At 44.2% G+C, this 15,888-nt stretch overlaps 1 protein-coding gene across 1 annotated transcript; it reads left to right on the top strand.

The window, feature by feature from the left end:
• The first annotated feature begins 110 nt into the window (after positions 1 to 110).
• LOC123482977 (Y+L amino acid transporter 2-like) lies at positions 111 to 15,814 on the top strand. Its single transcript, XM_045212232.1, has 10 exons — positions 111 to 380; positions 4,260 to 4,915; positions 10,951 to 11,076; positions 11,348 to 11,492; positions 12,413 to 12,536; positions 12,733 to 12,836; positions 13,065 to 13,161; positions 14,062 to 14,211; positions 14,884 to 15,067; positions 15,331 to 15,814. Exons 2-10 carry the CDS (start codon positions 4,411 to 4,413, stop codon positions 15,405 to 15,407), a joined length of 1,512 nt encoding a protein of 503 aa, XP_045068167.1. The 5' UTR covers positions 111 to 380; positions 4,260 to 4,410; the 3' UTR covers positions 15,408 to 15,814.
• Positions 15,815 to 15,888: the final 74 nt, after the last annotated feature.

The following is a 15,888-nucleotide window of genomic DNA, read 5'->3' as shown; positions in this document are numbered from 1 at the left end:
AAGTTAGTCCATCCCTCTCTCCCTCTCTCCCTCCCTCTATATCCCTCCTCCTCTTCCACCTGTCTCCTTCGTAGCTGTTGGGTCAAAAAACAGAAGTTCATCAGCTGACCAGCCTGTGCACCTTCAGACTCTGACAGGAAGGCGAGCCGGGTGGGTGACGCAAAGTCAGAGCAGAGGACGCGGCATCACGGGCACAAAGGGAAGGGCATCAGTGGAGAGCGCACAACGCGCACAGAGAGCGATAGTGAGTAAAACAATGAGGGATGCGCAATTGACATGATCGTTCAATAAAAACCTGCGACTCATAGGCTATAGAGAAGAACTGCAACAGGACCCCCAAGGGAAGGAAGCCAAGTTCACCTATAGCGCATCCGTAGAAGGTAAACCCCCTGAATTAAATATGCATCTAACCTAACATACAGTAACAATGCAGGGTTTTACATTTGTATTATATCTTTCAAATGTAGAGACTGTCGTTTGGCTGTAGTAAGTGTACATTTGACTCTCTGTTCAACATGTGTTTTTCTCTCAGGAGATAGGTCTTTACACTACAGATTAACTTCTAATAGCATTGCTATGTAGCCTTACTAGCCCATGGTCATCAATAAAATGTGCTGTGTCAACTCTGGAGCTTTGCCAGCTCTGCAACGAATAAGCTCTGAGTTGGCAAAATGATTGCTGCCAGCTTGTCATATTCTGAGAGAGAGAAAAAAAGAGAGAGAGTGTGTGATAGTTTAGTTAGAAATATGATACAGCAATCTTGAGTGGTATATGATAGTCAATTTGAGTAGCTTACTTATCTTAGCCTTCTTGGACCTTGTATCTCACTTCCAGTAGCCTTCAATTGAACGCCTCCCGCTCTGCCCTTCGTAATCACGTGCAGAAGGCTATCTACTGTCCTTCGAAATCACTTCTTCTTTTGAACTGAACTCACATGCCAGGGGTATCTAGCTATCTAGATATCTATTTTTTGTTATTTTAGCAGACGCTCTTATCCAGAGCGACTTCCAGTTAGTGAGTGCATACATATTTTATTTATTTTTATATATTTTTTTTCATACTGGTCCCCCATGGGAAACGAACCCACAACCCTGGCGTTACAAACGTCATGCTCTACCAACTGAGCTACACTGGACTATCTATCTATCTATCTATCTATCTATCTATCTATCTATCTATCTATCTATCTATCTATCTATCTATCTATCTATCTATCTATCTATCTATCTATCTATCTATCTATCTATCTATCTATCTATCTATCTATCTATCTATCTGCACTACTTCTCCATCTCTCCCCCACCCACGTCTCACCCCTACTTTTGCAGCGACAATACTGTTCAAATTAAGATCCTACATCTGTAGCCTACCTCTCTACTGTATTCATCTGATCTCACTCTTCCTGATCTTTCTGATCTATCATTGGTTGATGTGATTGGACCTCTGTTCACTTTCTGTGTCAGGATAACACTTTTCTCTTCCTGTGATGTGACTGCCTATGATTGACTTGTTGATGTATTCTGATTGTATTGTGATGGATTTTCTCCAGAGTCACACAGATCTATAGACTAAATGACTCTGATTCTCTCTGTCTCATAGCTGGAAAACGACTTTAACTCAGCTCTTACAACCAATCCTCTCCTCTAACTGACTGATTGACAGCCACCTGGTCCAATCACTGCTCACTCCCCCACATCCCCTCCAATCACCAACCTCTCATTCACTCCCACCTGTTTTATTCTATTGTTTTGTTCTTCTATTGGTACCGGTGTTCTATTTCTACCGATCAATCTATGTGTCTATCTACTTCATTCTTGTCTTTATTGATACCAGTCTACTGTAGAAGTTTCCTTCCGACCTAGTTGTGTTTTGGTCTTATTCATTATTCTGTGTCGTTTTATTAGCCCCTGTCTTGCTCTACTGGTCAAGCGTTGTTTGTCTAGTCTAGTACTTTGTCAGCATTATTGTTCATTAAAGTGCAGGCCTGTGTTCTATAAAAAAACGTTCAATCAACCCCCTACCCTCCCCTCGATCCCCAAAACAACTTCTTTAAGCTCTTGTACCGGGGGGGGGGGGATAAACTGTAGACCCTGTGGCCCTGTCCCCTCACTTAGTGTGATGTGTGTGTTGTTTTGTTTAGGTCCTGACTGAGCATGTGTGTGATATACAGTATGGACACTAAGACAGCATGGTGTGATATACAGTATGGTCAATAAGACAGCATGGTGTGATATACAGTATGGACACTAAGACAGCATGGTGTGATATACAGTATGGACACTAAGACAGCATGGTGTGATATACAGTATGGACACTAAGACAGCATGGTGTGATATACAGTATGGACCATAAGACAGCATGGTGTGATATACAGTATGGACCATAAGACAGCATGGTGTGATATACAGTATGGACCATAAGACAGCATGGTGTGATATACAGTATGGACACTAAGACAGCATGGTGTGATATACAGTATGGACACTAAGACAGCATGGTGTGATATACAGTATGGACACTAAGACAGCATGGTGTGATATACAGTATGGACAATAAGACAGCATGGTGTGATATACAGTATGGACCATAAGACAGCATGGTGTGATATACAGTATGGACCATAAGACAGCATGGTGTGATATACAGTATGGACAATAAGACAGCATGGTGTGATATACAGTATGGACACTAAGACAGCATGGTGTGATATACAGTATGGACACTAAGACAGCATGGTGTGATATACAGTATGGACCATAAGACAGCATGGCGTGATATACAGTATGGACAATAAGACAGCATGGTGTGATATACAGTATGGACACTAAGACAGCATGGTGTGATATACAGTATGGACACTAAGACAGCATGGTGTGATATACAGTATGGACACTAAGACAGCATGGTGTGATATACAGTATGGACAATAAGACAGCATGGTGTGATATACAGTATGGTCACTAAGACAGCATGGTGTGATATACAGTATGGACACTAAGACAGCATGGTGTGATATACAGTATGGACACTACGACAGCATGGTGTGATATACAGTATGGACACTAAGACAGCATGGTGTGATATACAGTATGGACACTAAGACAGCATGGTGTGATATACAGTATGGACACTAAGACAGCAGGTGTGATATACAGTATGGACACTAAGACAGCATGGTGTGATATACAGTATGGACACTAAGACAGCAGGTGTGATATACAGTATGGACACTAAGACAGCATGGTGTAATATACAGTATGGACACTAAGACAGCAGGTGTGATATACAGTATGGACACTAAGACAGCATCTGTGTAGTCATTCAAACTCTACTATATATGCTGCTGAAGGTAATGAAGTTTGAAAAACGTGACGTTCTGTTCAGCATGCTGCTGATTCCTAGAAGTGTCTCTGTGTGTCTGTGTCTCTCTGTGTGTATGTCTCTCTGTGTGTCTGTCTCTCTGTGTGTCTGTCTCTGTGTCTCTGTGTGTCTGTCTCTCTGTGTGTCTGTGTCGCTCTGTATGTCTGTGTCTCTCTGTGTCTGTGTGTCTGTGTCTCTCTGTCTCTCTGTGTCTGTGTCTCTCTGTGTCTCTGTGTCTCTGTGTGTCTCTCTTTGTCTCTGTGTGTCTGTGTCTCTGTGTATCTGTCTCTCTGTGTCTGTGTCTCTGTGTGTCTGTCTCTCTGTGTGTCTGTGTCTTTGTGTGTCTGTGTCGCTCTGTATCTCTCTGTGTCTGTGTGTCTGTGTGTCTCTCTGTGTCTCTGTGTTTCTGTGTGTCTGTCACACTGTAGAATGCTTACAGTAAATGATAGACTAAATATGACAGTGACAGTCAGTGATAGACTAAATATTACAGTGACAGTCAGTGATAGACTAAATATGACAGTGACAGTCAGTGATAGCCGGTAATGAACGTTACAGTGATGTCAGGCTGTTTACCTTTCTCTCCCACTCTGTCAATACACTCAAGCTTAAAAGGCCATTTACCGAAACCCCTAATGGCTCCCAAATTGCCATCTGTAAAATCCAATCCAATAACCAGCAGTAGTGTGTGTGTGTTATAACATTTGTGTTATTTTGCAATGAGTTAAGTTTAGCCTCATGTTTTAAAAATGTAGCATACAGACCAACATTTATGTAACAAACTGTACGTTTTTTTTATGTTCCAGTTGATGACTGTGCCCATATGGACAGCAGGTTGGTTTCCATGACAACACCCCCACACTCTCTGATAACACTTTTTATGTCTCTCTCCTCCACAGATGTCACCAGAGGGACCCTCATAGCTGGAAAAATTCTACAACTCAGCTTTAACTGACAACCAATCCTCTCCTCTAACTGACTGATTGACAGCCACCTGGTCCAATCACTGCTTACTTCCCCACATCCCCTCCACCCCACACTTCCAGTGCAATGGCATCCTACAGCCCCACCCCCACACAAGAGCCCGCCACCAACGGCGGGTCGCCCTCGCTCAAGTCGGGCGGCTCAGGGGGCGACAACGATTCCATGAAGCTGAAGAAGGAGATCTCTCTCCTGAACGGCGTGTGTCTCATCGTGGGCAACATGATCGGCTCGGGCATCTTCGTCTCGCCTAAAGGCGTTTTAATATACAGCGCCTCCTACGGGCTGTCGCTGGTAGTGTGGACCATCGGCGGTATCTTCTCTGTGTTCGGGGCCCTGTGCTACGCCGAGCTGGGGACCACCATCACCAAGTCAGGGGCCAGTTATGCTTACATCCTGGAGGCCTTCGGAGGGTTCCTGGCCTTCATCAGGCTGTGGACGTCCCTGTTGATCATAGAGCCCACTAGCCAGGCAGTCATAGCCATCACCTTCTCCAACTACATGGTGCAGCCCGTCTTCCCTACCTGCATAGCACCCTATCTGGCTAACCGCATGCTGGCAGCGGCCTGTATATGTGAGTATTTTATAGTCATTGTGTATGGAGGGTTGTTGTTTGTGTGTTACTGTTCCACTGTAGGCCTCTGCTATGGTTAGGGCCCTGAGTTTTTCCTTACCAATGGAAATGATCAGGAAGAACTTTGGGCCTCAACCATAGTATGTGCAAGGACTTTCCATGAAGACAATGATGTGTGTGTGTGTGTGTGTGTGTGTGTTCACACTCCCGTGAGTACTGAAGGGTGATGTGTGTGTATGCGCCTCTTTTTGTGGAAAAAGGGCGAACCGAAAGTAAATGACTCACAGCATACCCAAGTCAGCACCTCAGCAACAGAAGGGAACACTAGAAAGGTTGAAAGAGGAACAGAGAGGGGAGGACAGAGACCACAGACTCCAACACGTGTTTCCTAAATAAAATACAGAAAATAGGGGAAAGGAGAATTTACTCAACTTCAGGATAATTTACCAACATTACAGAACGTCTGTGTGACCAGATAAAACTGCTGGCAATGCTCATGACAATAGAGTACAATAGAGTACAATAACGTACTGTAAATTGATAATTTATAAACCACCAAAGGAGGCAAGGAAGAATAGAGATGAGTAAGGAAATATGTAGAGAGAGGGAAGGAGGGAGTGTTGTCATGGATATTGTTCTAACAGATTAGAAGAAACCTGGACCTCTTAGCACAACCACTAATAGTCATGCTATTATTGTGGGTTTAATAGTCATACTATTATTGTGGGTTTGATAGTCATACTATTATTGTGGGTTTGATAGTCATACTATTATTGTGGGTTTGATAGTCATATTATTATTGTGGGTTTGATAGTCATATTATTATTGTGGGGTTGATAGTCATACTATTACTGTGGGTTTGATAGTCATATTATTATTGTGGGTTTGATAGTCATAGTATTATTGTGGGTTTGATAGTCATACTATTATTGTGGGTTTGATAGTCTTATTATTATTGTGGGTTTGATAGTCTTATTATTATTGTGGGTTTGATAGTCTTATTATTATTGTGGGTTTGATAGTCTTATTATTATTGTGGGTTTGATAGTCTTATTATTGTGGGTTTGATAGTCTTATTATTGTGGGTTTGATAGTCTTATTATTATTGTGGGTTTGATAGTCATACTATTATTGTGGGTTTGATAGTCATATTATTATTGTGGGTTTGATAGTCATACTATTATTGTGGGGTTGATAGTCATACTATTACTGTGGGTTTGATAGTCATATTATTATTGTGGGTTTGATAGTCATAGTATTATTGTGGGTTTGATAGTCATACTATTATTGTGGGTTTGATAGTCTTATTATTATTGTGGGTTTGATAGTCTTATTATTTTGTGGGTTTGATAGTCTTATTATTATTGTGGGTTTGATAGTCTTATTATTATTGTGGGTTTGATAGTCTACTATTATTGTGGGTTTGATAGTCTTATTATTGTGGGTTTGATAGTCTTATTATTATTGTGGGTTTGATAGTCATACTATTATTGTGGGTTTGATAGTCATACTATTATTGTGGGTTTGATAGTCATACTATTATTGTGGGTTTGATAGTCATACTATTATTGTGGGTTTGATAGTCTTATTATTATTGTGGGTTTGAGTCATACTATTATTGTGGGTTTGATAGTCATACTATTATTGTGGGTTTGATAGTCATATCATTATTGTGGGTTTGATAGTCATATTATTATTGTGGATTTGATAGTCATATTATTATTGTGGATTTGATAGTCTTATTATTATTGTGGGTTTGATAGTCTTATTATTATTGTGAGTTTGATAGTCTTATTATTATTGTGGGGTTGATAGTCTTATTATTATTGTGGGGTTGATAGTCTTATTATTATTGTGGGGTTGATAGTCTTATTATTATTGTGGGGTTGATAGTCTTATTATTATTGTGGGGTTGATAGCCATATTATTATTGTGGGGTTGATAGTCATTAGTAAGTACAGTATAAGCCAGAACTGGAACAGATTGATGGAACACATAGAACATGAAAACAACCAGACGAAACCCTGGGTCAAATAGCCGGAAGTCATGGACATATACAGAATACTGCTGCTACTACGCAACCAGATAGAACACTGTTACGAGCCTCATTAAAGGGGATAGTTCTGAGATAAGCATCCTTCAAGTTGCAAAATATCACTCAAGTAATAAATATCACTCATTCATCTAACTACAATCCGGACACACCCATATCCACACCCAGACGCACGCACGCACACACACACACACACACACACACACACACACACACACACACACACACACACACACACACACACACACACACACACACACACACACACACACACACACACACACACACACACACACACACACACACACACACACACACACACACACACACACACACACACACACACACACACACACACACACACAGATAAGCAGTGCTTTAGGGAATGTTAATGTGCTGATAGCTGCTAGGTAAAAAGGTAAAAGTCCTTTCTATTTCAAGACTCTGACCCCAGGCTAATAGCTAATGACAGGTCAGTCAGCATGGCACAGAAGTGAACTATAACCACAGATCTAGGATCAGATTAGTCTACACCCCATCCTAACCATCAAGCGGATGGAAAAACACCTGATCTAGTATCAGTGTTTAGAGGCGTTAGAGGCGACGTCAACATACTCCACAGCATGGCACAGCCCTGAGAAGACCGGAAACACCTCCAGGTAGAAATGAACTATAACCACAGATATAGGATCAGATTACCCTACCATCAACCCTAACCTTGATCCTGTATAAATGGTTAGGAGTTCTCCGTACACCACAGGACAGCGCCCAAACATGGCAGCCGTCAATCTTACCCCTATTTTGATACAGTCTATGGGTTGCGTCCCAAATGGCACCCTATTCCTTATGTAGTGCACTACTGTTGACCAGGGCCCAATGGGTAGTGCACTATCTAGGGAATAGGGTGCCATTTGGGATATAATCCATGGTCTCACCACACATCTGGACCAGATCTGGAGTAGCCTAGAGGACCGACCTGATCTACACCCTCCCACCCTTCTAGCCTTTCACTGTCAATACAACCACGCCTAGGACATCTGTGTGGCCCGCTATACTCTGTCAGTTCTCTGTTAGTCCGGATCACTCACTGTCTCTGGACCGGTCTGGATGGTGAGATATGTTATGTTTAAGGAGATCCCCTATTGATAAGAGACTGTTATGATCCATGTCTTCATAACTGGGATAAAGTGTTATGATCCTTTAGGTTTGGGGGAGGAAGGGAAACATGCTATTCTGGTAGCTAAGTATTATTCTTATTTCGGGGGAGATTGGTGGACACAGTGTCATGGCCCACTCTTCATTTGGGAGAGGCAGGGAGAGATGGTGACAGTTATGATGATCAATGATATACATAGGCCTTCATCCATCTAGGATTATGATTAGGGTCTTGATATTTGGCCTGGCCATGTGACCGCACCAGGAAAAACGCAGGGCCCTAGTTATGAACCTCTTTTTATGTTGAGAAGGGTGATGTGTGTATGTACTGTATGTGTGTCAATGTATATATTTGTTTTAACATGAACATTCACTTGAGTTGTAGATCTGAACTTGAGTGTTAATCATTTAGGTAAACACTGGATGGTAGATATCATTATGGCTACTTAACATTACAGTAATGCAGGAAAATGTTGTTGAGGAGCACTTTGGGTATACCAGAGGCTTATCAAACATTATGCAGTGTGAGGGATATACTGTATAGATATATAGGCTGTGTCCCAAATGGCACCATATTCCCAATGTAGTGCAATACCTTTGACCAGAGCCCTACAGGTCCTTGTCAAAAGTAGTGTACTACATAGGGAATAGGGTGCCATTTGAGATGCAACCATAGTGAAGAGAGCGATACATTAGTTATTATTCAATCCCAGTGAGTGGGAGGACAGTGGGAGGACAGTGATGACTATCTCAGGTTTCTGAACTTGAAGGAACAAACACTGATAAGCACATAGAGAGAGAGAAGACAAACTGGAAAACATGTTTTCAATACTAAGAATGGGGAGCAGTGTATTACAAGGACACAGTTAGAAACTCAGTCTGTATCTGTCAGCCAGCCAGCTAGTTAGTGTGTCAGTCAGCCAGTAAGTCAGTCAGTCAGCTAGACAGTCAGTCAGTCAGCCAGTGAGTCAGTGTGTCAGCCAGCTAGTCAGTATATCAGTCAGTCAGTCAGCTAGACAGTCAGCCAGTCAGTCAGTCAGTCAGTCAGTCAATCAGCTAGATAGTCAGTCAGCTAGACAGTCAGCTAGTCAGTCAGTCAGTCAGCTAGACAGTCAGTCAGCTAGTCAGTCAGTCAGTCAGTCAGTTAGACAGTCTGCCAGTCAGTCAGTCAGTCAGTCAGCTAGACAGTCAGCCAGTCAGTCAGTCAGTCAGTCAGTCAGTTAGACAGTCTGTCAGCTTGACAGTCAGCCAGTCAGTCAGTCAGACAGTCAGTCAGTCAGTCAGTCAGTCAGCTAGACAGTCAGTCAGTCAGTCTGCTAGACAGTCAGTCAGTCAGCCAGTCAGTCAGTCAGACAGTCAGTCAGTCAGTCAGTCAGCTAGACAGTCAGTCAGTCAGTCTGCTAGACAGTCAGTCAGTCAGCTAGTCAGTCAGTCAGTCAGCATGACAGTCAGTCAGTCAGCTAGTCAGTCAGTCAGCTAGACAGTCAGTCAGTCAGTCAGTCAGTCAGTCAGCTAGACAGTCAGTCAGTCAGCCAGTCAGTCAGTCAGTCAGCTAGACAGTCAGTCAGCTAGTCAGTCAGTCAGTCAGCTAGACAGTCAGTCAGTCATTCAGTCAGCTAGACAGTCAGTAAGTCAGTCAGTCAGTCAGTCAGTCAGTCAGTCAGTCAGTCTGCTAGACAGTCAGTCAGTCAATCAGCTAGTCAGTCAGTCAGTCAGTCAGCTAGACAGTCAGTCTGTCAGCTAGACAGTCAGTCAGCTAGTCAGTCAGTCAGTCAGCTAGACAGTCAGTCAGCTAGTCAGTCAGTCAGTCAGTTACACAGTCAGTCAGTCAGTCAGTCAGCTAGACAATCAGTCAGTCTGTCAGTCAGTTAGACAGTCAGTCAGTCTGTCAGTCAGCTAGACAGTCACTCAGTCAGTCTGCTAGACAGTCAGTCAGTCAGTTAGACAGTCAGTCAGTCAGTCAGCTAGACAGTCAGTCAGTCAGCTAGTCAGTCAGTCAGTCAGTCAGCTAGACAGTCAGTCAGTCAGCTAGTCAGTCAGTCAGCTAGACAGTCAGTGAGTCAGTCAGCTAGACAGTCAGTCAGTCAGCCAGCTAGACAGTCAGCCAGTCAGTCAGTCAGTCAGCTAGACAGTCAGTCTGTCACTCAGTCAGCTAAACAGTCAGTCAGTCAGTCAGTCAGTCTGCTAGACAGTCAGTCAGCTAGTCAGTCAGTCAGTCAGTCAGCTAGTCAGTCAGTCAGTCAGCTAGACAGTCAGTCAGTCAGCTAGACAGTCAGTCAGCTAGTCAGTCAGTCAGTCAGTCAGTCAGTCAGTCAGCTAGACAGTCAGTCAGTCAGTCAGCTAGACAGTCAGTCTGTCAGCTAGACAGTCAGTCAGCTTGACAGTCAGTCAGTCAGCTAGACAGTCAGTCAGCCAGTCAGTCAGTCAGTCAGCTAGACAGTCAGTCAGACAGCTAGACAGGCAGTCAGTCAGTCAGCTAGACAGTGTTAGTCATTTTACTAATCTATAGAGGTCGTTTAATAACCCTTAGCACTCTATCTGTGTACTCCTTTTACCCCACTAGTCTCTTCTTCTGTGTCTGACCTTTTCTCTTTCTCCCTCCGTTCCTCCTACTCCTCTCTGTCTCTGTCTCTATGTGCTGCACTCAGCTCTTGAACCTCTGTGGAAAACAACGGCCTTGACTGCTGCAGTCAGCAGCCTCATTTCCTCCAGCTACGTAGACTGAAACTAGAACACACACACACGTCAGCGTGTGTCTGAGCGTGCGTGTGTGTGTGTGTAGTAACATGTAGATCTAAATGTCTAAATGTTTGTATCTCCTCTCCAGGTTTGCTGACCTTTGTGAACTGTGCCTATGTGAAGTGGGGGACGCGTGTCCAGGACTTCTTCACCTACGCTAAGGTCATCGCACTCATCGCTGTCATCATCACCGGCCTGGTCAAGATAGGACAAGGTACTGATGCTGCCAGGATGGCCCTCACACTCACACGCAATAATATTATCACACATATCGTCCAAATATTCAACCATCCACTCACTGTACTGTACTGTACATTCACAGAAACAGATATACCCACTGTGAACACTGACACGGTCCTATAGTTATTGTACATAAAATACATATTTATCTGTAGTATTTACATACAGTCATTTATACCAGTTCATGTATGTATTTACGTATGTGTAATAATACAGGATCTTGTGTGTGTGTGCGTGTTCCTCAGGCCAGACGCAGAACTTTGAGGGTATGTTTGAGGGCTCATCCACGGATCCAGGAGACATAGCTCTGGCCCTGTACTCTGCTCTGTTCTCCTACTCCGGCTGGGACACACTCAACTTCGTCACAGAAGAGATCAAAAACCCAGAGAGGTGAAGGGAGGGCCAGGGGAAGGGTACGAGAATGAGAGGTAGTGAAGGAGTAGAGGACGAGTAATAATTAGTATAGTAAATGTAGGCTAAGGGATAAGGAAGGAATAAGAGGATGAGAGGGAAGAGTGAAGAAGGATGAGAGTGTATTAAGGAGAGGGAGAGAGAGGGAGAGGGAGAGGGGGTAGATGTAGGAATATATGGAGTGGTTGTGAGTAAGAAGAGAAGGTGTAGTAATAGTGATTGATGAGGCAAGGATGGGAGGTATGGAGTGGGATGACATACGGACTGAATGGGTAGTCAGATGTATTAGGCGGGGGAGGGCGGAGTAGGGCTGGAGGCTCCTCTTCTCCTGGGGAAGTATTTAACTGAGCTCCTTCGCTCTGATTCACACAGCCAAACACTGATCAAATGGAGCAAGACAGACATGTGATTGGATCACAAGCTACTTCCAGTTCTCAGGCAGATTATGTGACAAACACACTCCCACCTCCCCCTCTACCTTCCTCTGCACCTCAACCCCTGCCCCTACCTTACTCTGCTCCTCCACATCCCCCTCCACCTTCCTCTGCTCCCCCACCTTCTTCTGCACCTTCCTCTGCTCCCCCCACCTTCCTCTGCTCCTCCACCTTCCTTTGCACCTCCACCTCCCCCTCACCTTCCTCTGCTCTTCCACCTTCCACCTCCCTCTCACCTTCCTCCACATCCCCCTCCACCTTCCTCTGCTCCTCCACTTCCACCTACCTCTGCTCCTCCACCTTCACCCCACCCTTGCCCAAGAGGGTCAACTCTTGACCTGTTCACTCACGGAGAACCCCTGGATGTATCAGAGCCACTTCACTGCCTTCTTTCTGGGTGTTTATCTTCTTCTAAATCTAAGTGTTTCTCTGTCTCCCCCTGGTGTTTGTTTGTGTGAACTACAGGAACCTGCCCCTGGCCATCGCCATCTCCATGCCCATCGTCACGGTGATCTATATTCTGACCAACGTTGCCTACTACACTGTGCTGCCCATTCCTGCCATCCTGGACAGTGATGCCGTGGCTGTGGTGAGTTCCCTTCAGACAGAAATATACTGTAAATGGAACAGACATTATTCTATGTCATGTAGATTAGGGTAGTCATCACGTCAGATGTATACATTTCTATCTGCATCTCATCCCAATGAGCCCTAAATGACTTTGTTATATGATGTACTGTAAGTGTTCTGATTGGTCTAATATGAGGCCTGTTTTTATCCCCCAGACGTTTGCAGACCAGGTGTTTGGCGTGATGAACTGGACCATCCCTCTAGCGGTGGCTCTCTCCTGCTTCGGAGGACTCAACGCTTCTATTCTGGCTGCCTCCAGGTGAGTTAGAATGACAACGTTCTGATGCCGGCCTTCTTCCTTATCTTCCTCATCATCATCTTCATCAACATCATCGTTATCACTGATAATCTCCTCATTATTGACCATGTGTTCTGACCGGAAAAAACGATGGGCCCTATAGCCTAATTGCCCTACACACGATAACCTGTGTGTGTGTGGTTTGTCCATTATCAGTGCTCCAGTGACGTGTGTGTGTGTTTTTTGCAGGCTGTTCTTCGTGGGCTCCAGGGAGGGCCATCTCCCAGACTATCTGTGCATGATCCACGTCACCCGCTACACCCCCATCCCCGCACTGCTCTTCAACGTCAGTCATCTCGCAAAGCCACTGTCTTTGTGTGTGTGTGTGTGTGTGTGTGTGTGTTTACGTGTGAACTTCTGTCTGTAACAATGTACATTTCCATTTTCTTAAGAGTGGTTTTCTTTGTTCAGTGTTGTATTGGTCTCAGTTCTGTTTCTGCATCTACCTAACATTCTTATTTTATTTGGTACTTTTTACCCCTTTTTCTTCCCTATTTCGTGATATCCAATTGGTAGTTACAGTCTTATCCCATCACTGCAACTCCCGTATGGACTCGGGAGAGGCGAAGGTCGAGAGCCATGCGTCCTCCGAAACACGACCCCACCAAGCCGCACTGCTTCTTGACACACTGCTCGCTTAACCCGGAAGCCAGCCGCACCAATGTGTCGGAGGAAACACTGTACAGCTGGCAACTGAAGTCAGCGTGCAGGCGCCCGGCCGCCACAAGGAGTCGCTAGAGCGCGATGGGACAAGGACATCCCAGCCGGCCAAACCTTCCCCTAACCCGGACGATGCTGGGCCAATTGTGCGCCGCCTCATGGGTCTCCTGGTCGCAGCCGGCTGCGACACAGCTTGAGATCGAACCCGGATCGGTAGTGACGCCTCTAGTGCTGCGATGCAGTACCTTAGACCGCTGCACCACTTGGGAGGCCCCTCTACCTAACATTCTGACCCATTGTTTTGTCTGCCCCAGAAATCTGTTCTCAGCATTCTATTATTTTAACCCAGTGTTCTGTCTGCCGCAGAATTCCGTCTGTCTGCAATCTCAGCATTCTCTTTGTCTGTTCGTCCCCATAGTGTTCCGCTATATCTAGTTTCTTTGAAATATAGTTTTTGTATAAGGCATGTTGTACATATTGACATGGTGCTGTTGCTCTAAATATATCTCTCTGCTCTATACTATAGGGTGCCATGGCGCTGGTCTACCTGTGTGTGGAGGACATCTTTAAACTGATCAACTACTACAGCTTCAGCTACTGGTTCTTTGTGGGCCTGTCTATCCTGGGACAGCTGTACCTGCGCTGGAAACAGCCAGACAGAGTCAGACCCCTCAAGGTAGGACAAAGGGAATCCCACAGTAACAGAATGATTTTTTCACTTTTAAATATATGTCAAACAAATACCATAGATTGCAAAGTTAATTAAACCATACAACGGACAAGGACGACTTTTAACAATTCCCACAGAAAATTGTACTAAAACACATTTAGTTGAAGAACAGTGCAGATGCAAAGTTTGGTAACAGATTGATGGCACAAACAGTAATTCTGTTACCAAACTTTGCATCTGCACTGTTCTTCAAGTAAATGTGTTTTTGTAACATTTTCAGTGGAAATTGTTGAAAGTCATCCTTGTGCATAGGGTTATATGGTTTGTGTAACTTCGCAATCAATGTTTTTTTTTGGGGGGGACAAACAATTTAAAGTGAAAATACTACGTCTCAGCATCATTCTGTTACCATGGAATTGCCCCAAACATCCACACCGTGGCCTTTAACACCCATAGACCCAACAAAAAAACACTGTAGCCTATAAACACATTCAAAGGCAAAGCTCCATTAGTGTTTTCATGTATGAAGCATTTATACTGTAATTAACAATGCGGGTTTGAATGTATGATCTCTTTCACTGTTTGACATCAAAACCGGACCCTGTTTCGTATAGTTGTGTATTAACTCTTCTTCCCTATTTCTCTCACCCCCCTCCCTCTCCCTCTCCTCTCTCTCAGCTCAGTCTGTTCTTCCCGATCATCTTCTGTTTCTGCACTGTGTTCCTAGTGGTGGTTCCCATCTACAGTGACACCATCAACTCTCTGATTGGCATCGGCATCGCCCTATCAGGAGTGCCTGTCTACTTCCTGTGTATCTATACTCCCGCCACCAAAAGGCCCATGTGGCTCCGCAGGTTCTTTGGTAAGAATCAGATGAATGTTTGAGTTTAGTATAGGGTTGGAAAAATCTGGTGACTTTCCCAAAATGTCCAGGTTTTCAGGAAATCCTGGGGAATCGTCCAACCAGGATTTCTGGAAAACCAGAGAATTTTTGGGAAATTTCTGGAAATGTGTGACCTTAGTTTGGTATGACATGAGTTGCTTACACTTCTCATGCTATCTCGTGTCGCATTGATGTATTTGAAGGGTAGGTCTCTCATCCGCTCTCATCTTCTCCCTCCCTAGCCAACTTTGGTCTGTTGATTCAGAAGGTGTGCTATTCTGTCGTGACCGAGTTGGACGTCATAGACAAGTTGGAGTGAAGATATTAAAACCAACCAACACACTGCTGCCGCCGACAACTGAAGACGCACAAAACTAGAGGCTCAACCACACCCCCTCCTGGCCAGTATCTCCCTCGGCTGCCAATCAGAGGGCTGAGTCAAACGGCAGCCATTCATTAGACCAAATCTCTAGCCCAACCAATCATTGCCATGATATGTTCATTGGACTATGGGGTCGTTTTACAGCCAGGGTGACACTCCAGTTGCCTCTGACATCACAGAGGACATTCCACACAAACGCACACTACAGAAGAATCAATACTAAAACATTCCTGTGCTCAAATATGTTTATACTCAAATATGGATATTTCTGATAGGCTGCGTTTACACAGGCAGCCCAATTCTGATCTTTTTATCGCTAATTGGTCTTTTGAGGAATCAGCTCTGAAAAAGAGCTGATGTAAAAAGATATGTGATTGGTCAAAAGACCAATTAGTGGAAAAAAGATCAGAATTGGGCT

Source organism: Coregonus clupeaformis, unplaced genomic scaffold (genome assembly GCF_020615455.1).
Source record: "Coregonus clupeaformis isolate EN_2021a unplaced genomic scaffold, ASM2061545v1 scaf0001, whole genome shotgun sequence".
Classification (NCBI taxonomy): domain Eukaryota; kingdom Metazoa; phylum Chordata; class Actinopteri; order Salmoniformes; family Salmonidae; genus Coregonus; species Coregonus clupeaformis.
The sequence above is the reverse complement of the archived record's forward strand: the minus strand, read 5'-3'. Positions and strand labels throughout refer to the sequence as shown.